The sequence below is a fragment of the Merops nubicus genome, unplaced genomic scaffold, assembly GCF_000691845.1.
Source record: "Merops nubicus isolate BGI_N331 unplaced genomic scaffold, ASM69184v1 scaffold4755, whole genome shotgun sequence".
Lineage (NCBI taxonomy): Eukaryota > Metazoa > Chordata > Aves > Coraciiformes > Meropidae > Merops > Merops nubicus.
This window is the reverse complement of record NW_008607482.1, coordinates 59,635-85,808: the sequence shown is the minus strand read 5'-3', so window position 1 is coordinate 85,808 and position 26,174 is coordinate 59,635. Positions and strand designations below refer to the sequence as shown.

At 38.4% G+C, this 26,174-nt stretch overlaps 1 protein-coding gene across 2 annotated transcripts in view; it reads right to left on the bottom strand.

Moving 5' to 3' along the window:
• The window catches only part of AFAP1 (actin filament associated protein 1), a 61,045-nt gene that overhangs the window by 24,671 nt on the left and 10,200 nt on the right, over nt 1-26,174 (bottom strand). For both annotated transcript variants that reach the window (XM_008939941.1, XM_008939942.1), the window contains exons 3-6: nt 18,570-18,678; nt 12,807-13,018; nt 9,666-9,845; nt 436-528 (exon numbers count right to left, since the gene is read on the bottom strand). In XM_008939941.1, coding sequence (XP_008938189.1) covers nt 436-528; nt 9,666-9,845; nt 12,807-13,018; nt 18,570-18,678 — 594 coding nt within the window. The remainder of the gene's footprint in view (nt 1-435; nt 529-9,665; nt 9,846-12,806; nt 13,019-18,569; nt 18,679-26,174) is intronic.

Here is a 26,174-nt window from a genome sequence, read left to right as displayed (position 1 = left end):
TGTGACCTCGGTATGCCCAGGCAGCTCTTCAAGAATTAAATTCTCCAACATAAAATACTTTCCCTTAAAACTTTTCTATAATCTTCAGTTGTTCTTCCCTGAGAGTCACATCCCTGCTTGCTCTTCACACTTGATGGGGACTGCTTCTGCATTGCAGCACATTTATCAGACCTGCTTGGTCTGCACCCTTCTAAATGGCTAAAGAGAATCTTCTAATGGCTATGAGCCAGCTTGCTGGGTGTTTGTGGCCAAATGAATAGACATGGCAGAAGTCCTGACTCCATAGGATGTGTGCACATATCCAAACACTAACAACACAAGGACTAATAGCCTCAAACAGTAGCACAAGTCAGCAACTATTTACATCCAGTGTCTTGCAGTGCCTCTTCAACAAGTAATCATAAAGGAATTTTACATTCATCATTTTGAAACTACCTTTTCCAGCTCTGTCTTGTGTACTGGAGAACTAGACAATGGCCCATCGGAGTCCACAGCTCCCGTACAGTTGCTGCACACATCTTTTATAACCTTAGGACACAAGGTAAAATTTATTAAATATTCGTCAAATATAAATCAGAGAAAGTATATATGAATGTGAAGGGAGAAGGGAAGGAGAAACACCTAGATATTCATTAGGCTGGCAGGTGTCAGGCAGGCTGCCACTACACCAACTTCTCCACACTGTCTCCCTAAGTGATTTCACGTATGACCTGGAGGAGACATGATGTCTAGAGGTGGAAGGTTTCAGTTTCTAGACAAGCTAAGCTCCAGGGCTCTCCTGAGTAAAAATCCAACAGCGCTGCTGATTTTCATGTGCTAGTTTTGCAATATGAACTCAGCTGACACCACCAAATTAATTTCATTACAATGACGAAAAAGTGGGATTCAATCCAAGGTCCCCCAAGTCAAAGGACAAGAGTTTTGCATAACACACTATCCAGCTGCTCTTCTTTTTTTGCTATTGGAAAACTAATGAAGTGCTGATCAACTTACAGTTAATACTACACAGTAGTGTTTTGTGGCATTTTTGTATTATGCTTGCACATTGACATAAAGGTGTAGGTCAAAGTAATTGTAAATGTGCTTGTAGGAAATGGGAATGGCATTGTCTGCTCTAAAATAGTTGAAGAAAAATCCAGAACCTGGAAATCACTGAGATTTTGACAGATTTTAAAGAATGTAAAACCTGAGACTATATAAATGAAATATATGTGATAAGTAAGGACGCATGATGACTCCCCATGGACATAATTAATTTTTTTATCTCTCATGAGTTTACCACCAGCCCATTATCAGTCTGAAATTGCTTGTGCTGATGAGAACAGCTCCCGACTCTCCATACAGACTCATGCTGAGGGGCTGCTGAGCTCTACACTACTGATTACAGCCACTCAAGGACGGTAGAGCCAAGCAAGCTAAGAAAGAAAGGCATCCTACTCTGCCACAAGCAGTACTGCTAGACATGAAAACTCTCCCCTTTTAGATGTGCATGTACATGTTTACATATCCAGCTCTTCCCTTTACACTGTTTACAGCAAGCTTGGCTGGCAGGGAGGAGGACCTGGTGTGAGAACTCCTAGTTCCAGAGAAAACAACAATTACCTAATTGTAAAAATCCAGATTTCTTTCAAGGAGTGGAAAAGCAAAACAACAAACAGTATCTTTTTAGTTTTGAACTGAACAATTTTGCTGTGGAAACTATTAAAGAGCTAAAGACGGCACCAAACAGTCCTTTCACAGCATTGAAGTTCCCTTTAAGGGTGAAGCTAAACAAATCCAATGTTTATGGGCTTACAAAGACCCTACTGTTACGAGTCATGAGCACATCATAAATTACGGGCATTATATGCCATAAAGAAAGAAATAGCACCAGCCCCATTTTACAGATGGAGAACTCAGGAACAAAATAAAGACTTAAATCACTCACTCAATGTCATATAAAAAAAAACCCTAAGCCAAGCAGGGAAATGAATTTATGCTACTATTTTAAAACACTTCAGTATCCCTTTTTGACTGTCTGAACTTCCCTATATCTTGTCCCAGAGAGACAAGCATAGTATCCCATGGCACTTGGTGACCTTTGTAACAGAAAACTTAGATATATCTGTTTCAGAGCATTTGCACCTCAGAGTTAAATGTAGCCCTAAATTCCCAAAAAGTGTAAGAATTATTTTATGTGTGTTGTTTTGTTTTCAATTGCTGGTCGCCAGTATGGTGTAAATACACAGCTGTTTTCTTCCTAGAGAAAGCCTTACAGTTTCTGGGAACATTCATTTCTGTCTCCTGCATGACCCTGATTCAATGGCTCATGTTTTCAGCATCTGCTCACACCACACAGTTAGTTAATTTTGGCAAAGGCAGATAGTAATGGGAGTTACAGACAGAACAGAGGGAAATGATTTGGCAGCACTAACTGAATAGTATGTGCAATGTCATGCACTCAAGTAAATCCGGTTCTTATCATACCTCCTCATATTTAAGGATAAGTTTAAGTGTTTAATTGGGTTCTAATTAAATTTTTATTTAAAAAATTACATACTATTAAGTGGAATTTTGTGGCAAAATCTGAAGTAAATGCATATTCAAGGTTTCAGCACTTCATTTGGGTTCAAGAGGTTCACTGGCAAAGACTTGCTCATCACCTTCAATGTGCAATATAAATGTATTTGATGCACAGCATAAAACTCATACTTCAGCTCACCAGGATGAAATGCCTTTAATATATAATGGTTGCCTGGATGCACTCTCTATAATTACGTTTGCAGACAGCTGCCATTATAAATGTGGTTTTCACATGCTTATAGCTTTAAGTCCAAATCTTAAGGATAAAACATTCCATCAGTGTTGCCAGCTTGCATAATTTCAATCACAAGACTCAAAGTTCTTGTCAATTTTCTCTAAGTTCCATCTCCTGGAGTCATATGAAAACAAAAGATCACTATTTTCATTAAAAAAGAGCTGTAAGTGAGAGTGGGGAAAGGAGGTCAGCGTTTTATCCATCGCAATGAAATGTGCGAAAATATAAATAAATGTATCTCAGTGGTTCCAAAACTAGAAATCAAATAAAAGGAACCCCCATATATGTTATTTTTAATAAAATGGCATAATCTGGAAGGGTGTACTGAGAATACTTTATAGTGGTGCATACTCCATTCACAGTTTAAATTTTCTCACAGATTAGAAACGGTAAAGTATTCTCTTTCTCTCACCACAAATGTCTCTGTACTCTACATATACACACATGGAGGGTGATTTGCTATAAAAATCAAACTGACATCATCAACAGATTATGTATTCAAATATTTAAAATATATGAGCAAATGTAAACAGCAAACTGAAGAATTTTAGTTTCTTTGGATAGCCTTAAAACTAAATAGATTTAAAAGAATCTTCTGCTATTCCATTGCAAGGATTTTAAATACCATAATTACTGTTAGAATGTTACAATTAGCAGGCTCAGAACTGCCTCTTTCCAACGCAGGCCTGGAAAAGGCTTGTGCAATCTGAACTATATTATTATTCCTTATGTATGCTGTAGAAAGGTCTTGAATCCCCAGATGGATCAGGATACACACCAGTGTGTCACACTGAGTCCAGTGACATGAGGAATAGAAGGGAAATATTTGCAGGTAGTAAAGCTGGAAAGATTCCCTGCCCCAAACCATTGACAATGATGGGTGAAGTCAGTGGAACTTCTGACACATGGTGTGTCTGGAATATTTATCTCTTTAACTATCTTACTACACAAGCACTAACATTTACTATAAAACCCTCATACCTGCACTCACCTACAAATGTCTATAATTCTTGTATCATTTTAAATTACACACCATGACCAGAGGCAAAATACTTACCCTATATTTACTCTTTCTATATGCAAAGTCAGAAGAATCGAATTAGATTCTTCCAGTTACCTTCAAAGATCCAGGCTTCAGATAAAAACCATGGGCTATGCAGTAAAGCCAGAAGGCTGGCTGCTTGCCAGCCAGATCCTGCCACACAGAAACCCAACAAATCCTGAGTAAAAGTACTACATTTGTAGATGGTTCCTTGTGGCTGATGTCTTCAGGACCTGCTAAGAAATAAGACTGAAAGTCATCCTGTGTTTGAGGAGCTTGCAGACCTCTCTCCTGGTAGATACTATGGGACGAGTCCAGGAATAGTATTATGGCATCTTGTCTTATCTCCTGTTTTCATGAAACTCACAAGAGACACTCACACTTTTAATAGGATTGAGTTCAAAAGTGATTAAGGAGAAAGCCGATGGCCTGACTGCACATTACTTCACTTCCATACGTAACCAGGGCAAAATTCCATCCAGCAAACCCACCCCCTCGCCCCCATCTATTCACGTGTTTTGCAAATACAGGAATTGCTACAAATGAATGGGATGGGCTGTACACCCTGTCTCTGCTGCTTCACTGAAGATAGGAATATGGTAAAGCTGACATCTGCTCATGCACAACAGAGCAGAGGGAAAAGGGGTTGGCTCCGGACTTAACTCAGTATTTCTCATTCCTGAAACATTCCTTTTTCAGTGCTGGAGGAGAACTGACTTTCTGTGACGCTTTGTCATTTTGGCACGACTAATTTCTCATTCTTTCTGTCTTTTGGACCCTTACACATGACATACATTAATGTCAAGCTCTTCCTTCAGAGCACACCAAAAATGTCTTAATTTGCAGAAAAGAAATACCCCAAGGAGAAGCCCTGGATAAACTCGAGAAAAAGCAGAAATTACTACATCATAACCTACACTTTAAGTCTCAAAAAGAAACCCCCTTTACCTTCTGTCCTGGAAAAGATCATTCTGAAGCATCCCCTAGCCTGAAAAGGTTCTTTTTTCTCCTTTATTGCCATTTGTCTGGGGAAAGTGGGGATGAAATTCTAGCAGACAGCAAGCCTATCTTTAGTGCTTGTATATCCCCTTAAAAATACTTTTCTGATGTATTCAACCAAGACAAGCCCTGTATCATTTCTCTGGCCTTATTACCACGAAGTCTATTGCCATATATGGCCCCTGGATCAGGCAGAGCCCAGGGAAGGAAACATTGTGTGGCTGGGGAGGGCGGCTGGAGGAACTGCTGCTGCAAGGGCAGAGGCACCCTGCACAAGGGGAGCTGCATCCCCAGCCCAGGCAGTGCAGACATGGAGACCACATTTTAGTCCATAAATCTGAACTAGGTGTGATTTAAATTATTTTGCATCCAAAGCTGCAAGTAGGGGAAAGGAGGACTATTATACAGGGGTGAAAGCAGGAGACCTCCTGGGTTCTGCTCTTGAGGTTTGCTACACCTTATATTTGTGATTTTAGGCAGGAACCTAAAGATAACTTATCCCTGAGAAAACAAGCAAATAAGAAATGTTAGGTTCTGTATTAATTGATATTTAGGTTTTTTTTTAAATGTATATAAGCATCTGCTTTTTAAAGTAATGTACTGTTTTCCACAGTGCGAGTAACACGCATGCACACACACACTGGTTCACAGCCAAGCTGGGGTCCTCTGGCTCTGTCAAAGCAGTTCTGAAAGCTGGTCAAAGCTCTCACACACAGTTTGGTACACCATGTCTCCAAGTTAGGCCCTAAACAGCTCTTACACAAACATACTAACCTTGCTGTGATTCAAATCGATGCATCTAAAACCATCTTGTTGAGACAACAGGGGTGTAAGTCTTCGGAGGCTTAATTAATTTTGTGAAGCTTTCACTGATGATGTGAAGTAGAGAAAGAACCCAGCCTGACTGTCTTGGGACACAGTACGTTCCTGGAGTTACTTATACACTAACAAACACTACGTGGAAATCACTTGTACTGAGTGTGCATCCTCAAACACAGTTTTTCTAGTCAATTTTAACGCATGATTATTCAGCACTTGACGCTACTCAGCTACAAAATGGAGATAATAACCTCTTTGGGGAACATTATGTAAGCCAAGAAAGTAATGCTTGAAGTGTTTTGAGATCTCTAGCTGCAAATTCCCATAGAAAGTAAAACCAGTCACACAATGTTTACAGTTACAAGCTCAGTTTTGTGCTTATTTAAACTGGTAAAAGAAGAGCTCTGTCAGTAGTTTATTCTTCAGCAGAACTCAGTCCATGTTAAGACTGGAGCCCAGAAGTTACTTGACTCCCCTCAATAAGCTCAGAGCATTGAAATAAAAGAAAAAAAACCCAAAACAATGTTTTCAAAGACTTCTGCAAGAGATGACATGCAGTTATCTGAGGTGTAAACTAGGTAGGACAACGAGATTAAGAGCCCTATGAAGAGTGTTGCAGGGTCTCTGGATACTTGATTTTTTTCTCTCTTCAGGGCAAAAAATCCCTCATTACAACAAGTTCAGAACTGACTGAACATTGTCAAAATGATAGATGCAGAAATGTCTACTTATGCCTGAAAGATTCACTGCTCAATTACGGACTCTCAACTGAAGAGATTGCTGCAAAATGGCTGCACAGCGTAAATGAAAGGAAGTTAATAAAAGGTGCCTGACGTTAGGGACAAATGAAAATTAAGCTAGTATTCCAAAATGATAGATTACCTCTCGTGCATGAAAAACAAGCAGCACACTTTTGCAGGAGGCAATGCTAAGAGTAAGAGGAGGCCTTGGGACCAGACACCATGACCATCCCGTCCTTCTGCAACAAGCTGTTTCAGAACTTAATTTCTTTGGCTTCCATGTATTTTTAATATTAAGAGCAGTTTTCTGTGGCCTAGTCTGAAGGTCCTGCACAGAGGACACATTCATCTTATGAGTGCCGTCACTGAACAAGCATCTTCTTGTAATGTCATGTTCTTAGTAGTCCTTTTATTTTTAATGTAGCATTTCCCAGGGATGCCGACAAGTCAGCCGGTATAGTTTCACCAGTCTGTTGGATGTGCTGAGACAAATGGGTGGATTTAAGACCTTACTTGACCACAAATGCACAAAAGCACACACAGATGCACATATATTCAAGTGCACATGGAAAAAGCTCGTTTTTGGGTCAGAGCGTGTAACTGCACACATTTTTTCATGTACATTTTTGTGGGAACATTTTAGGACTCAGTCTGGAAAATTCCACGACTTTATGTTGCCCACCATATTACTGCTATGATCTCAGCACTAGACTGAATTTATACTGGTTAGGCTCCTTGCTCTGAGATCTTGACAGGCTCTTTGGTGACATCAGCTATCTTTTTTTCATCAAGCATTTGTTAGCTGGTAAAACTGAAACTCCCTTTGTGGTTTTCAGTCTAGACTTCAATTTGCACTAGGTTTATCAGCTGGGGTTTTTTGGTGTCATCTTTACAAAAAAGGTCTAAAATATCCTCCATTTATTTTGCATTTGTCTTCCAATAGGTATTTTAAAATTATTTGCTTAAGTAAATGTATTTTATACTGATTACATCTGACTTGAAAGCCTGGTTTAGCTTTCTTGGGGAAATCTGGCCTCCAAAGCCATTTTGAGCTTTTCAGGCTCGAGAGTAAAGCTTCAATTTGACACTTACATATGAATTCATAAGAACTCGTTGTTCCCAAGTGATACCATGGCTCCACTGGCATGTAATGGTACAGTATCTTTGACAGGGAAAGCACCTTATGATTTAAAAATGTGGTTGCAGAGACCTTTGTCATTGTCATTCTCTGTACTGGACTGTTTTGTTACCTATAGAAACCACAAGAGGTGACAGCACTGGGGAGGCCCCTGGCCCTCTGACTGACAGGCAGGGAGAGCTCAAACCACTTCTCCCAAGACAAAGCTGTGATCTCTTTCTCAGTAGAGGAACTTCCTATACAAGGCCATACATGATTCACAAACCTCATTTTAAGTAGGGCTTGAAGGAGCAAAAGTAATTATTTTCATAATAATTAAGAAAAAAAACTTCAATTTTGCCACCTATAAAAAAAAAAATCTAAAAATCTATACTTCTTGAAATCACTGAAGCTGTTGCAAGAGCTGCACAGAGCATTTTTGGTCAGCTGTTGGATAATCAAATTGCACTCCACAGAACGGAGTGCTGCGGCAGCCCTGAGGACCTGGAAGTTGAATGTGCAGTAGCACTGCCATGTACTTGAAAGAGCTTTTTAACAGAGCTTTGACCCATGAAGGGACTAAATAGTGCTGTCAGACTGTCCCTGAATGCTTTGTAGATAAACATACTGTCCCACCATTCACCCTCGGCACACACAGCCACACAACTTTGTAAACATGCAATGGTACTGATTTCTCTCTTTTTTTTAAGTATCAGGAATGCATCTGTGATATGGAAAAATCTAACACTGCTCAATCTGCCTGTGTGGGGAATGCTTTATGTATAATTTAGAAAAGAAAAAAAAAAAAAAAGAAAGAAAACAATTTCATGAAAGCAAGTCTGACAAATTCCAATTATTTCAGCATTACTAAATCCAAGTTTAGAACAACACAGGAAGTAATGGAGCAGTTACTCTGATCTAATTACAATGGAATTCCCTTGGAAAAGAATATGACTTATGAATTTCTTTTCATTCCAATCAGTGTGTTTGAAACTCTAGGTGAGTTAGTGGGACACAAGAATGGTGCTAGACTTTAGAACTTAAAACAAGATACTAATGTTAAAAAAAGCCTAACAAATACATGTCTGTGATTAGTTTTTAATAAAGACAACAGAGAGTGGATTTTCTAAGCTAAGATACAAACTTGCAGTCTAAGCCAAACACACACAAACCTCAAACCCCCAAAAGGTATATTCAAATATTGCAAAATAGGAAATTACAGATTAATTTTCCATTTAGTAAATTAGCTCACAGCAGAACTCATACCTCTTAAGCTGCATTTTATGTCTCCCTCTTCTGCAGAAAAGCTATCTGCCATCAGGAAATTCCTAAATGTTTAATTTGATTGTATTTGGAAAACTACAATTTATTCTTAGAAAATAAGTACCATATAAGGTTAGACCAGAGCACACCATAGAGACTGCCTGACGAGTCTTATGCATTCAGACTTCTAAGTGCATTTAAAAGGCTGGATTTCAAGGCCTTAAAACAAGCTACTGAAACTGCAGTGATAATTTCCCACACTACTTCACTGACCTCCACATTTGAGACTGGCAAAGTCCAACATAAATACTAGTAATCTGGTTAAGATCTAAAAATGCAGCCTTTGTGTTGGGATTTTCCACATTTGCAGACACTGAACAGAAAGGAATGGAAGATGACAAAATCCCATTTCTCAGAAGTCTGCACTCCCAGAACTAACCATAACAGATCACATGCTGCTAAACCAGGATTAACAAACTTGAGTTGACTTCAGGAAACTGAAGGACTTCTCTCCACCCAAGCAACTTAAACAGGTATCTCCTTAGAGATCCTTCTTTTTAAAAGGTGATTGTGATGTTGGTATCCCAATTTTTCCAGGGTAGCATATTGCAAGTATGCGTAGAAACCACTCCAAAAGCAACCTGAGTGCCAGCACCCTCCACCTTAGGGAATTTAAACCTTCAGCTCACTACCACTGTGCCCAAAAAAAGCTTTCTGGAAATGAGCTGGAGATGAAGATGGAAGGGAATTTGCCTCCTCTCCTCTTGGTGCCAGATTATTGTGCCAGAAAGTTTCTGTCTGTATCTCAGTTTTTAACAGCAAGTGAGCAGGCAATGGAAGGAAGCACTTTGTGGGTGGAAAAGCTCCTAGTCAGGAACCCTCCCTTACCTTTAGCCACTGTTCTGCCTGCTCCTTGCTCTGCACTGCCAGAACCAGGGCATCCGCTCCTTGGTGTGAGATTTTCAGCTCGTGCTTCTTCTTTTTGCTGTCCTTGGGAATGTATGTGATACTGCAGTCATTCAGGAGCAGCTCCATCTGGGGCTGCTGGTCCTTGGAACTTTTGTAACACTAAATAAATGTAAGGAAAGTTTGAAAGTTACATCTCACCTTTCTGAATCTTGGGGGAAAATGCTATTACACAGATATGCTATTTTAAAATTTTTAATATTTTTCACACACCCCTTTAACACATACCACACAGTTCAGCCAACACCAACATTGCATTTCTCGTTCTCTAAAGCAAAATTACTTCCAGACTGACATTAATAGACATCTTTTATTGCAGGACAGGTACAACATATGGAAAGCATTAAGTTTCTACGCGTTATCCTTATGACTCGACCTTGACCTTGATCAGGGAGGAAGAGGGTGATTTAGGATATCTGTTCACATGTTGCAGCAGAGTAAACTTGTACAGTTAATGACTTTAAAGCTCAGATACTCACCCTGCACTTTAGCAACAGCCCAGCATATTAAGTCAAATCTACATCAGTGCCTACATGCTGCAGTTGCAAAGGCACCGGCATGTGCCTTACGCAGCTTTTCTTTTTCTTGAGATAAGCAAAAAATATTGTCACAGTGTGGCAAGGGGGCAAAGTCCCACTTTTTCAGCTATTACATTTTAATAGTAACTACATAAAAACACATATATCTCCATGTTAGCTGACTCCTGGCTAAAACTATATGACTTACACAATGTTTTTTTTCCCTAATTAGTAAATGCTGTCGGTGAACAGCCATTCCATGCTGGATCACTGATGAACTTGCTCTTTGAATTGGTGATGGAAAGATGACGGGTTTACAGTACATCACTCGTCCCATAGATCCAGCCCCTATTTCCACCTTTCAACATATCAGTACAGCAGAGTTCCTAAGGCTGTTGTAGTGCCAGGGTACAGAACAACCTTTAACTGTGTATATGAGTGTCCAGTTATTTTTTATACTTTATATATAAATTGGGCTTTCACACATACAAATATGCACAAAGGCTGAAAAAGTATCTGATAATAAAGAGGTATCTGATATTAAAGAAGACTAATTTGTACATGCATACATATAATAGCTGAGTATAAGTGACAGCAAAAGAAAGCACATGAGCTTTTGCATGTCTGCAGCAAAATTCATGTCATGCTACAACTGTCAGGAAGACAGTAGCTGTTAAAAGTATTTTATAAACACTACAACTTAGGCTGAGCAAATACAGTCACTCTAAACCAGCCTCTGCCAATCACTCATAGTCCTTCGTCCCTCTCCAAAACCCATTAACTCAGTTTCTCCAGCTTGGACACAGAGTTGAAGTTTGTAACATTAAAAAAATTACTGAGTTTTCAAGCTATGAAATCTTGAAAACATACAATATTTGTCATGTCAAGAAGCAGTAATAGCATATAATTCTCTTTAAATTAATTTAAATATTTTATTCATAATTATACATTACTAAACCAAGCATTTATATATAAAAGGACTAAGTAACAAACAATACCCTACTAAAAGTTATTTCTAATGTCTAATTGTAATTGAAATATTTTGGTTTTATGATAACAGCTGCATTTATAACACAAACAATTACTAATCCCTAAGAATATATATTTGTTTTACTTGCATATCTCATAAGTTAAATGTCTAAGTCCTCCTTCAAACAATAAACCAATTTTGTGTAACTAGGTCAATAAACTCCTATTGTGATTTTTATTTTCTTAATCTCCATTACAGAATTACTGAAAGACAATCCCTATACGAAAAAAAAAAGCCTTTCCAGACCACACATGTGCCTAAAGGAAATGAAAATAGGAAAAATAACATATTTCTATACAGAACAACAAATATAATTGCAGAAGAAATATTGTGCGACTTCAGAGAAAAATCTGTTTCATTCTCTATTTCTTTTCTTCAAGCTGCTATCAGACGGTCCTGATTCTGATATATGGTGATAAAAATGTGGACTAAGGACCATGGCATTTTAACAATATAACAAAAAATCAGATCAGAATCAACATTATTTTGAACATTTAAATAGAGGAAGATAGAAAAATTAAATTCTCAGTCAACACTGAAAACTAGCAAATTAATTCCAACTATACCTTCAGAAATCTCTCACCTCTATTTCATATCCTGTTATTTCCTACACAGACACAAGCACAAAAAAGTGCTTGGAAAGTCAACACGCCTTAGCTATATTGTACCAGTATGGCATAATGAGATTCTACAGAAAATACTCTGTCACCTGTCAGTAAGCTTTTAACATGGATACTGCAGTAATTATTAGTTACATAATTAGCTACAACTGCTGAAAGCACCAGATAGGAAGGCAGGAAGTGCCCAACTTATTCATTACTGTAAGCATTAGTTTTCTTATCATGACATAGAAATGTTTCCCTCAATCAGGATCTTTTTTCCAGAAAATAAAAGGACACCTATGAGCAGATTATTTACCTAACTGGTGCCTCCAATCAGAAAGAAACATAAGAGATTTGCTTAAGGAACAAACACACCCACTTATTTCTTCCCCTTCCACAGTGCAGCTGTGTATGAAGTGAACACTGCATCTGTAATGACCAGGGAACAGATGGCCATGGCTTGGTTTGAAGTGTCTACATCACCACGGCACACGCAGCCTAACGAGGCACCAACAAGGGACTTCTCTCTCCAGCAGTCTGATCCAGCAGGTCACTCACAAAGCTCCCTGTGGCATTTTTTTGTCCATAGGGAATGAAAGATTGGATTTACAGCTTTAGTAATGTTTTTTTCCCCCCAAATTAAATACATTTGAACATAACAGGCGAGACTTTCTTTCCAATATCGTGGAACTGCCTGGGTTTAAGTGCAACAAAAAAATGAAAGTTCTAAGTGGCTAAATGTTACTCTTAGATTTTCAGTGCTTCTCTCCTTTTTGGGTAAATCATGACTGAACTCTTTGGTAAGTAAACTCAGCCACTGATTGCAGAACATATTCCAAAAAACAGATTCCTGGAAAAATAAATACATCATCTAAAAAGGTACAAAGATAATATAGTTAGAAATAAAAATTACCAGTAGTTTGTTTTCTTTGATAACACACAGTAGTTTGGTCCACTGCCCAAATCGTTTCTTTCTAAGGAGGAAGGCACAGATTTTGGCATCCTTCACCAGATCCATAGAGGCCTCCTCGGAAGGCCACTGATGCCTCATTTTCTTTCCCTTTCCATCCTCCTCCTCTTCATCGTAGGATTCATAAGAGCTGCTCATAGCATCTGAGTCATAATCTTTAAGAAAAGAATAAAGTGCCAAGTTAAAACATTTAGCTGTGAAGTGTACTGCAGTAACTGAAAATCTCAACAAGGTTCAAGTTAAGAGGTTTGAAAATCAGCCACGAACAAATTAGTGTCTCAGTGCTTAGTAGTATCAGTAAGTTAATTGAGTAAGAGATGTTGTTCCATTATGAAACTTCATAGAAGATCCATATTGACACCTCAGGAATTTTAACAGAAAGAATAAGCTGGGAACACGTAGCTAGAATCTTAGGCAGTGTTTTACAATCTTGACAATATTATTTGGCATATACTTTCATTTTTTATAATTCTTTCACAGAGAAATATCTTCATCTTGTTTTACTGCATTATGCAAAATGCAGTCACAGAAATGGCAATATTAGTACAGCATATCAAGAAACAAGCACTAAACATGCCAAAGGTCACAAGAGTACATTATAGGACACTATCTACCTATCCTAGCATGTCTGATACGATTAATGTTGTTAATGATGAATAAACAATAATGCTCCTTGAACTATAGATTCTGCAAAAAACTTTTTGTTATATGCTTAGCCAAAACAGCTTAATCCTGCTCCAAGTTTGGTGATGGAGTGGCAAGACTCCTCTTTTAATTAAAAAAATCTTTGTTCAGGCCTTCCATTTTCAACAATACAGTCAGCACTAGCAGTCCCCTCAACTAGAAAACTGACTTCCTGTTATCACAAAACCCTCTCTTCCACCATCCATACTTATTTGCTTACATAAGTATGTATATAGCTATACATATCTATATACACAGGCACACATGCATATTTATTTATTAATATAATGTTTGTCAGATAATAACACCTGAAGGCATGTCTGTTATCCACCAGGACATGCTCCCATGGAGGAAAATTGATAGGAATATTTTTTAAGAGCTGAAATTACATCTAAATATTTCAAGTAGAGTTTGATATATTTTTAGGCCAGAAGGTAGAAGAAAATCTCTCATTTGCTTAAGCTAGGTATTTAGGACACAGTTGGGATGTAGGAAGGACACCTGGGATAACTGGGAAGAGGACAAGAGAGTGGATTGCCAGAAAGCTCATTACATCAGTTCCTCCATATCTGCAAAGTCAGAACACCCAGACTTCACATCTCTGAATCAAGACTAGATATTCTGATCCAATTTGTGTTTTCACAGAAGTGTACAAAACAGTGTATCTTCATTTTAAAGTGAAATTAAAATAAAATTTGAAGCTGTGGAACTACTATCTTCTGGTCAATTATGCTACGGAGTGTTTGGTTTGGTGCAGCTCCATATGGGCAAGTGGTAAAAGCCTCAGAGATTATCAGTGGGAAAACATTACAATTTTTCACTTGCTGTACAAAAATCAGGAGAAAGATGGAAAAAATTAAGGTATATGTCTAAATTGACATATTTGGAAACATTTATTCCAGAGTGTTTTTTTCTGCATATTTGTTTAAAAGCATGTATAAGACCTGCTGGAACTTAATCTTTATCCACCTCTCCCTCCATTCTCACCACGAAGTAGGAAAAAAAAGCCTAAATGAAATCCCACCAGAACCAAACCAAACCATTCTCCCCTCCCAACCTCCTTTTGGAGTGGCTATCCACAAACTTTCAGACAGAACCATCAGGAAATGCCTGAGAGATCATTGACCAGTCTCAAACACACAGCAGCATGCCAGCCCGTTTGAAGCAGAGGCAGAAAAGTTCATGTGCTGTTACCAACAACAAACATGTAAGTTCTAGTCACCAAATCAGCATCTTCAAGGCCTTCTCCCAAAGGCCTGGGCTAAGGGACAAGCTGCCATAACCCAAAGTTGTCGCCTTTCTTGGAACTTCATCTTTAACTCCAGGCTTTCCCTTTTCAAAAAAGTAATACTTGGGTGCCCATAGCCTCCTCATCCCTTCTTTGAATTTAGTAGTGAACTTTGTTGCAGTTATGCCACTGACACAATACTCATCTTGTTGTTTGCTACCTTTCTACAATACTCTTTTACCTCATTTGTGATTTTGTTCTAGTTTTGGCAAAAATATTACCCTGAAACTTACTTTTTTTGAGGTTAAGAAGCAGAAGTAAGTAGTCACTACTCAGATATTGAGATACAGAAATACCATTCTGGAAGCATTTTTTTCTGTTTAATTACTAATGAGATTTTTCCTCCAAAACCACCTTTTCCATTTAAAATTATCCGGGGGTTAACTTTCATCACATCAACTTGCAACATGACTGTACAGGACCACTCCTCATATATAGCTTTCCCAAGACAGTGAAGCTGGGCCATTTTTCTACACTGAGTACACACTGAAGAACAGATGTTTGCATGACAGAGTCAAAGACTTTTCTACCAGAGGACGGTCTATCAAATATGCCTTCCCCATCTGGATTTTTAAGTGCATCAATCAAATGGATGCAAAAACTGAATCTGCTTTAACACATTGCTTTGCTTTCGTCCTTAGGACACGATTTAACTTTTGCATACTGCAGAAAAGGAGGTTTCACCTTGAGTAAAATTACAGGTTCGTGTCTTTGCCATATATCAAAAAGTTGTTTTTCTTCATACCATAAATGCCATGCAACAATCTTACTTTCTCTTCAGCAAAGCTAATGGGTTAAATTGTTTTTTTCTCACAACATTGCATCTTATTATTTTTTTCTTACAGTCAGTTTTGCCAGTTTCTAAAAAATTAATTGTAGGAAGTGCTGATTGAGACTCTGAAGTAGAGACTGAAACTCTGCAATTCCTAAAAGGTACTCCCTGCGTGGCTCACAAGCAGTTCACATGCAGATTGCATGTTAGCCCTAAGTGGTATGATCAGCAGAGAGACTCTGCTGGCACAGCAGTCGCAGGTTCAACCAAATCCCTGTTTATAGGATGATGAAAGCCAACAGGAGCTTCTGAGGCTGTCATCCTGACATAGTCTAATGGGACTTCTGGGGACCTGTTGCCATACCCTGCCCTTTAACTACTCTTCATGTTTCACTCCTTGCTTTGTGGGACTCTTGCCCAGAAGAAGAGTTTGCTGTGTGAGACACACCAAGAAGGATGATCACCTTGCACTACTCATAGTATCCAGGCTAAAACTTGGCTGCTCTCTGCCACACCCTGCTTCTATTCTGTTTCTCCAAACTGCTGCATCATATCACAAATGAGGCTTTCAGGCTCTGGGACACAAACTACGGTGTTTAGAAAAAGTGAAAAATGTATCTCTGAAACAAAGTGAAACAAAGTCTCCTAAATTCTCAGAGACTTAGGATGTAATGATACAACATGCTCCAACATGGCTGTTCTACCTTTTTTTGCCCTTCTGCATTTTCTGATTATTCTAGCTTGTTTGGACATTGGGTTTTCATCCTTATCTTCAGCAAAATTTTCTGCTGTTGAGGGGTGGAAATCACATTGGACTTTCACTTTATTTGTAATAATGCATTGTAAAGATTCATCTGTAATAATTTAGGCATATAGTACAGATCAGTCAGTATCTTTTAAAAAAGAGAGGTATCAGACAAGGCATATATAATCTTGTTTTCATCTATAATGCAAGTGTTTGTTTACAAACAGATGACAGAACTTGGGGAAGTTACAGATATTTCATTTTCATCCACCTATATCGTGCAAGTTTCTTCTGTTCCTGTTTGCCTTTTCAAGTAGGACAAATGGTATGTAAGCTTCCTTGATACCAATGACATTACAAAAATATTCCATAGGAATATTTACTTAAGATAATTAGATCTATCCCAAAAGTTGTTCAACAGGTTATTCCTGCACTTCTTACACTTTTAGCACTTCTTTGTTATGATCTTCTCCACCTCAAACAGTCTGAACAGCTAAGGTTACATCTTCTGGTCAATACACTACTTTGGTGGCTTGTTTTAATTACTCCATAACTGGATTTAGTGGAGGTTTTGCTCAAGTGGAGATTTATTATTAATGACATACTGAATTAAAAGCAACTTTATTACCGATGAAGAGTAGGATACTTTAAACACAAGTTAAAAGAGATGATAAGGAGTTCAGGACATAAGAAAATGTAGTAAAATTACAGCAAGTGAGATGATAAATTACACTAACAGAGCTTTAAATACCTGGATATATATTTTTAAATTATGGAATTAATGAACTTTTAAGGTTGATAGCCTAAGTATTTTTACACATTTGGATGGTTAAGTACAATAAGTAAATGTTCCATATTTTGACTTTTTCTTCCCCCAGGTAATCCTTTAGCAATGCTATTAATATTTGTACTATTAATATTTTTCTGCCTGTGCATGGCTCTTGTTTAATGACAAAATACAAATCAGCAGTTCACTGGGTTACAGAGTGCAGTAGGACCACCCTGCAGAATTTCAAGGGAGGAAATGAAGAGTGATTCTGATGCTTTGCTAAGACTGTGTGTTCCTTCATTTGTCTTGTAGTATATGAAACTGTTTCTTACCTTGAATTTCTTAGGAAAATTAAGAGCTGCCAGACAACCTCAGTTTGTGCAGTGTACAAATGAATAATTAATGTTCTAAGGTGACTCCTACACATGTTTTAAGAACAGAGATATCAATTTATTCATTTGTTCTGGTTCGAATAATAAAAATGGCTATAAAATGAGAGAAGATATGCCTTTAATCTTTGGGCCAGAGAAAATAGTGATTAGTGATAAATCAGCCACACAAAAGTAATAAATCACTCCAGCCAATAAAAAAGCAGTAAAAAGGAAATCTTTGCAATGCTTTGGTACCAAGGAAAACGTCCCGTTGATTGACCCTGTGTAAATGCTCATAGCAGTCAATTCGGTGTTTCATCAGCATGCTTTCACCACAGCTTCACTGAAGTGCAGAAGGCTTTGGGTAAGTATTTTGGTGTGAGAAAGAGCGTCTGTGTGTTGCAGAAGGACATTCTGGCGGTCAGTTAGGAGGCAGCCCTCTGCCTTCTGCACTAAACAAGTGGTCACGAAAATACTGTCATGTGCATCAAATATGGTTTGTGTTGCCACTATGACTGATTTATCCTTATCCACAATGTGTCATCAGAGAGGCCGCAAATCACGCCTTTTCAATAATTCCTTTTTCCTATATATTTGTCTTCTTCAGCAAGTAATTCAATGCAATAGAGTAATAACAGTAGATCTCCAGGTCAGCACCAAATTCTGAGATCTCTGCGTTTACAGTACTGCCAGTTTAGAGGAGTTTACTCTGAACAACACTTAACTTTGGACTCCTGGTTCAATGTCCCCACCACATTCAAGCTGTCCAAAAGACCTGTGGCTGATCTGGACCCTTTGTCTCCAATAGCAGTTGAAATTTGTTTACATGCACCTAACTTGAGTTCCAGGTTTTGCTTCCTCTAACAGGAGCCTGGTTTGTGCACACCAAAAGCAGTTCTGCAAACCAAACCAATGAACAGCCCATGAGGACAACCATACTAAGCCCTAAACGGTCAAAGCCGCACTTACGACACATCACCACAGCACTAACAGAGACAGAGCTGCTAAATACTATAAAGGTTGAAGGACACTGGAATTACCAATTGCACAGAAACTATCTGGAAATGGGTTACTCACTGGAAGTGATGTACTCAGGAGCCTTCCCAGGACTAAGTGGCACTGCCTCTTCATAATAGCCTTCAGGAAGGGAAGATGTTGGTAATGGTGGAGGCCCATTATCTGGTGGCTAAATGAAGAAGAAAAAGAAAAAAAAAAAATTCATTACAGACCAGTAAGTTATTAAATTAAACATGGTCAGAGCATCTGCTCATGATCAGTGCTAAGGTTACCAGCTTTATAAACCCAACAGCTGCTCTTGTGTCTATTTCTTATGCTAACTAACCAAAGGCAAAGCTCTGGAGGGGTGAACTAGATGTCCTTTCAATAAGGTGTATTTTGCAGGGCAGCATCTTTTAGAAGGGAAACAAGCCTAAATCTCAAGTTCCTCATATGTTGCTATAATTAAGCAATAAGTAGAGGTTGAGATTTGAAGTAATAAAGTGACTTAATTATGCTTCATAACATACATCAAGACAGTTACCTCGGCTCATGATAAGGAAGAAGAACCTTCTTTCATGTCCTCCTAACCGAGTCCTTTGGGGATCATTTTGTCATTGTTAAGGATGGCAAAATCAAGACAACAGCTACTTTAAAAGTTCTTTCTACAACAGCATTAAGTGGTAAAAATGTTGAAAATATATAGGTCTCTGTTTAAGAACCAGAAATCTAAAGGCTCTATGTAGGCAAGAGATTCCTGTGCATAGACCATATTACAGCAGCAAGCAACAGCCTGGCTGGCTGGTTTAGAAAAGCTAAATAGCCTGGGCTGGCAGAGATTAACGACAGATAATTTAGTCCACATTTTCATGACGAATTTTGGTTTTCAATGGCAAATCAATTCTCAATATAGGCATTAATTTTTAAAATGCTATTTCTACATAGTGAAAACTGAGCTACAACCAATTAAAAGTTTGGAACACCAAGAAAGTATTATATGACAAATATTTCAAATATCAGGTCAAATACTAAAATGCATCTTTGCTAAATATAAACCTGTTTTAAATTTAAAACTGACCAACTGCTGGTATGTTGATAACAGTAACAAAATTTAGTACTCCCTGACTTCTTCCATATGACTTTACTGTTCTATTTCCTTAGCAAGTACCAAAACAACTGTATTTTATAGAACTCATTCATATTTGCCACAGGTTTTTAGTTCCGTATTTTTCTATTAGAGAAAATACTGACTTCTTTTTCCAGCATCAGTGGTTTATTGTTTGATTACAAAAATGTGACTTGTAAGCAGAGTCTCTTTTCTGAAGTAACATTTTTCAATGTATCTTTCTCTTTTTTCATGTAATGAAAAAGAAGTAACAATGTTTGTCTGCATTGCACCAATCTAGTCTAAATTGTGGAACAAACATAGATACTGAAGTAAGAAACTAACCAGTAAGGAAGTGGGCTTTGCTGATGGTCAGAAACAGACATTTCTACACTGCAACTCCAGTGGGCTGAGGTCTAGTAGAGGCATAGAGCCTTCTTCCACAAAACACAGATGAAGCAACAGTGACTATACTCTTCTTTTGCTAGAGATCTAAAATTACCTGGGAGGAACCTGAGCTTTAATAACACGTGGCATCAACTGTAATGAAATTACTTTTGTGGGCACTTTCAGGGCTGGATTTATCTTTGCATATTTCAAAGCTAGACATCTCCAAATCTCATTACTGATTAGGCACCTACACCAGACACGTAATTCTTAACATTGGCAAGATGGGTCCCACCCTTAGTGTGCTCTGTAGTTCAATTCACACCCAGTAGGTTATGCCACCTTACAGGTAAGTGCTTGTGTACTCCCCGTGTGCAGGAAGGCAAGGAGCTAGTGATTAAACTGCCCCTTCAGCTCATCCAGCACTGACTTCTCCTCATGCACCAAGAAAAATCAGAAACTTCCTCGCGAACAGTGAACCGATTCATGAGTTAACACTGAAATTCTTGGTCAGATTGAGATTTACACTGCTATTACTTCTATATCAAATGATACAGACAATTTGGTAAATCACACTCAATTACAGATAACAGAAGGCAATTACTGTTATCTACTATGTGAAGCAAATGCGTTTTTCTCACAGACCAGTTTTGCTAGAGAAATCTATGTCAAAGAAGCAAAATAATGAAAAAAAATACGACTTTCAGCATAGTGTTTGTGTAATTCTGTTTAAAAAAGATCTGTACATCATCACAAAATAAATGAGTCTTTCAAGGATAGCTGCTGCTGCTCAACAAATGTAAGGGATATTAAAAATACTGCACATTCGTTAATATTGGAAAACTGACAGCAATTATAGAATCATAGAATAGAATCCTTTAGGTTGGAATGAATTTTGCACACATCAGGTCTGTATGGCTGGCACTGCTCAACACAACAGGGGGAACTGCCTCCAAAGAGTTTGCATTTTCTCCCTTTATGAATGTAGGCAGAGCCTTGCTCAAGTGAGCTGAGGTCAAGGTTTGTTCCTGGGGCAGTGTAGATTTGTACCACCCCTTTCATTAGACAGATAGATTAATATCTCGGTCAGGCCTTAAACTATTTTTCTCGTCAGGTGTATATATAACGTATGAAAGTCCTACCATTATTAAACCTAATTCACCCAGGAAATACCTGTCCCAAGAGTCATTCCAATTTTGACTTGACACAGCACCAAAGTTTCAAAGCTATCTTTTTTTCCAGAAATAAATAAGAGGTTCCAATAAAGATTGGGATGGGGGGTGGGGGAAATTCCTTGGTTTTAGACAAAATGTTATTCAGAAAGAAAGAAAAAAGGAAATGAAACACAAATGGTGCTTGTCTGAATTCAACCCTGCTGGAGCACCAGTTACTTCATACAGCTGGGGCGGGCTGGGCTATGCAGCCAATATCAACACAGATGGAATCCATTGCTGAATTAACCAGGCCCTCCTCTCTGAAATGTATTTTGCAGTGCTTGCCATAACAAAGTTGAAAACAATTATAGAAAAGATTATAAAAAAAAACAAAAGGAGAAACAGAAACTTCCAACATAAAATACTTTCTGATTAAACTAAGGCTTCTTTAATATTGAAAGAAAATCCAACTGATTAAATGCAAAATAAAAATATCTCACTCGAATCTGTACAATAAACAACTACATCTTTTGTCAACTATGGAATATGTACAAGTTGGAGCAACAAGAAATGTAAAAAGCACATCTGAGTATTCTGATATTACTAATATTTAATCTGTTTTACTATTACTGGTTGTATTATTTAAGTGTTATATATGGCAATTTTTAGTGGAACAATTTTGATGATGTTATGAATTATGAACTGAAATAATTCTTGATTCAATAACTTTCCACTAGTTTACTTGAAAAATAAAACACTCATAAAACCCACAAAGCTATTTACATAACCATAAAAGGATTAAAGCTCAAAAAGAAGGCATTAGAATAAATTTCTTTTATTATTTTTAAGGCCTGCAATAGAGAGAACAACTAGAGAATTCTGTCTTTCAAGAGAAACAACCTTGCTTTACCACAGGAATAAGAACTTTGTTAGAAGAAAAAAAATACTATTGTTTGTAGCTCATTAAAAGAAAAGGGATAAAGATGAGTGAGATACTGTTACTGAAACAATACTGATAAAGGTTTGTCAGGTGCTGGGTCCGAGATCAAATGAGAGATGCTTTATTTGAGACCAAGAAGTGGACAGGGTGATTACCCTACAGGGTTAAAATCTCTGAAGACATCAAAACCTGGATTGTGCATAGGATGCCCAACTCCAGTTTACAGGAGGGACTGTTGAGAGACAGAAACAAATATGTCCAAATAATAAGCAATGTTTACGTGGATAGCAAAACTCATCATTCTACTGGACTCTATGAAAGAGACAGTAGAAATATTAGTTTTATGGTGACTTACGGTCTTCCCATCCACCTGCCCCTCTGTGTTCCACAGGCCACAAAAAAACCCTCTTTTGTTCTTAATTGTAGGAGAGAAATTACTTGTACCCTTCTGTCCAAGAGTATGTAGCAAGAGTAACTTTTTTTTCAGGCTAGTCTAGCAGTTATCTACTGACGATATGGAAGTACATGGTGTGGAAAGCACTAAGAAAGACAGAGGGAAATAAATGTCATCGTACAGGGGCCTGAGGATATAAAATCACTTTACACCCCAATGAAGATTACACTCTGTAGGAAATAGAAAGAAACACCTCCCTTTATGCAGTGATTTAGGACGTGGATATTTCCAGTGCAAAGCAGTGACTTTAGCACAGACTGTCAGCACACCCGTGCTGCAAGCAAAGGCTGCCAACAATTCAAGGACCCTGCTTGCATGTGTGTTATTAGATCAACCACCAGCTCGGATCCAGGCAGACTGTGGAGCCAGCTGCTACATAACCCCTCAACACTGAAAGCAGCAACATGAGACTGGAAAAGTGGTCACACACTGGTGATGCATAATAAAGCTATTCAGAAGCTAGCAGACAAATGTGGGCTGTCGAGAAGAAACCTTGACACATGCACATGCCATTTGCTTTGGAGCAAGCTTATACCTGACCTCTGTACAACCCCACTGCATCCTCATCTTGGAGAGGGAAGAGTGCTCACACATTTATGATCCCTCTCCCCACATGTAAAAAAATGGATGTCCAGAAAGCAACATGAATCAACAAACTGAGCATTAATACAGTTGGCTAAATAACTGACTGCACAGGCTCTAACCAGGCTTCATCATCCCACTGGAAAGGCTGGAAACTGGGCATTAGTACCTGACATGCACTTAGCATGATAAGCTCAAAATTGCTAAGGCAATAAAGAGAAATCACAGTTTATTGCCAGGAGTTGAGGACCTGGATGGACCTTGGATTTATTCAGGACAAAAGTGCTGACTATATGGGATGTTAAGACCACATTGAGCTGTGCAGGAAGGAAATATTAGCCTGAGCATAGACGAGCAGAACCTGAGAAGAATTCTTCATTTGACCTCAGCTCCATATTCTAAGGTTATTAATTTCTCAGCTTGTCAGCTGCAGTCTACAAAATTAGGAGCCAAAAAATGTGAAAAAAGCCTAACAATATCTTTTTTCAGCTTCTGAGCACATCTGACAAAAGACAGCAAACCAGCCAGCAAGACCCCAAACCTTCTGGAATAGAGTAACTGTCAGTCCTACCATAAGGTGGGGAACACAGCTGCATGACAGGCTTTTGGTACAGCCCCACCCAAATGCCACTGAATGTACCTAGGCAATTGTAGCACCTGCCTCTGGGTCACCACGGCTACCAGAAAAAAAGGAAAAAAAAAAGAAAAAAAAGGAAAAAAAAGGAATTGCCCAAGAAATCAACAGCGAGAATCAGACATAATGGGAGGCCCAGCAAAACCCAGAAATGTTACAACGAGCTCAACTGGTAACCCATCAGCTCCTACTGCAGTGCTGAACAGATGAGGGCAGGGAGGAGACAGCAGTGGGAGGGATTACCAGGTGGAGGATGAGGGTAAGCACAAGAGAAGCTTTTCCTTTGGGTGATCCTGAGGAGTGACTTGAGCAGGTTCAAGACTAAGAACAGAAGAAGGTCCTCCAGGGAGTGGAGCTACATCTGACACAGCCCAAGAGTATGTCTGCTGACTCAGGGGCAAATGCCTAATTAAAGGTATCTCTGGAAAAGTGCTTAGTATCCAAGTATAGTGACTACAAACAGATGACAGCCTCAGAAAGCACAGTCTGATGACGGGACAGGGAACTGAACAGACTTGCTCACATTTAAAGCACTAATCATATGTGCTATGGCTCCACAGTTTGATCTGAAGATTGTCTGGAGACCATTTACAGAGGAACCTTACCAGGAACTGAATCACCATTCACAAAATACAACACATCTGACTGCTGCTTAGATTACCTTTACCTTAGCAACAGGAAGGTACAGATGGCAACAAAGAGGATCAAATGGAAACAGTAAGAAACCAACACAGTCTAATGACTGAGCAGTTGGTTTTTGCATCTCTCTGATGGCAACATCAGCCTGTGGCAGAACCCAGGCATAAGCTTAAGTCTCAGTTCTTGCCGTTGTCATTAATTAACATCTGAGACACTAAATACAACTGAAACTACTGGGGCACAGAATGCACCACTGAAAGGACAGGTAGCTGGAAGGAGTAGCACACAAACTCTATGTAAGACAGGAGTGGAAATAAACTCCAGACTCCACAGAAGTATGAGAAGATCAAAAACAATAATTCAAAAGTGAAAAAGAATGAGCCAGAAACAAAACCACAATATGCCTGTATCATTCAGGTTTTATAATAAAAACTTACTACACAGCTAGTTGGAAGCATCACTCAGACAAAACAGTACAGTTGACTCATATCAAACAAAGGGTCTGGGTGTACCATGAAAAAAAATGGGGTTTAATTAACACTAGGGAACACTTTAATGCATATTACATGAGCAAGATGAATCTGAATTTTAAGCAGTATGGGGTCTTCAGTCAAAGGCAGTTATTGTAACTGTGCTCAAAGAAGAGGGGTTGGAACTGGGTGATCCATGTGGTGCCTTCCAAGCCTGACAGATTCTGATTCTATTTTAGCAGAGGACTTAGTAGTGTTGGCTTAATGGTTGGACTTGATGATCTTAAAGGTTTCTTCCAACCTGAAGGATTCTATGATTCCCTAGCAAAGACAAAATCACCTTCCTTTTCCAGGAGTGAAAAAACACATCCAGGTATATGACACGACAGTGAGGACAAGACAAGGTAGTACACTGAGAAAAGTGTGGGCACCATTTCCACCTCAATGACTTTAAACGTCTTTCCCAACCTAAATGATTCTGTGATTCTACGTCCAGAAGACTCTACTCTTCTGGTCACTTATAATCAAACTGGAACATGAATCTTACAGCAGGTGCATGGAAGAAATACTGACACAGTTCACTAGAATTAAGCTATAGCTCAACAGAAAATTGATAGATCCTTTCTTATACACAATGGAGTGAAACGAAACCTGAGAGGAGTATGATTGCAATTTCAAAGGATATCTTTGGCACAGGTATCAAGGTGAGGAAAAAAAAGCTACTTAAACACAAGGACAAAGTCTGGCAATGAACACTGGGATGGTGGAACAAACCTTCAAACTGAAATAGTGGGTTAAAGAAACCTAAATGCTAGTAAATAGATTTTGGTAGGTTTCTGAAAGGGATAATATTTTATAACTGCCTGCTGTGAGAGTAAACATAATAATCAAAAAAAGCTCCTTTAGTTGTTCCTTCATTACAGAAGAACTTGTTGAGATCTGTTCAAACTGAAGCTGTTAGGGAGCTCTGAATGAAACAACTGGTTTATTGTTGAATTTTTTTTGGGTGACTTTTAAAAATTTTCTTTAACAAAAAAGGCTATTACTATCTTAAGATTATCTTTTCAGAAGAACAGAGAATAACAACTGCTTTCCAGTGTTAGAAGAAAAAGCAGACTGAAATAAATATTCAGAAGTACCCACATGGCACATGAGCCCTTTGCTTTTGTTATAGCACTAGTCTCACTGAACATTTTAGAACAAGCTTTAAGACTCCTACTTTCTTGGTTATTGTTCAAAGAATGATTAATATAATTGATGATGTATCACCTCAAAAAATCCTTTGATTTCAGGACGGACTTTCTTCTCCAAGGACACTGTC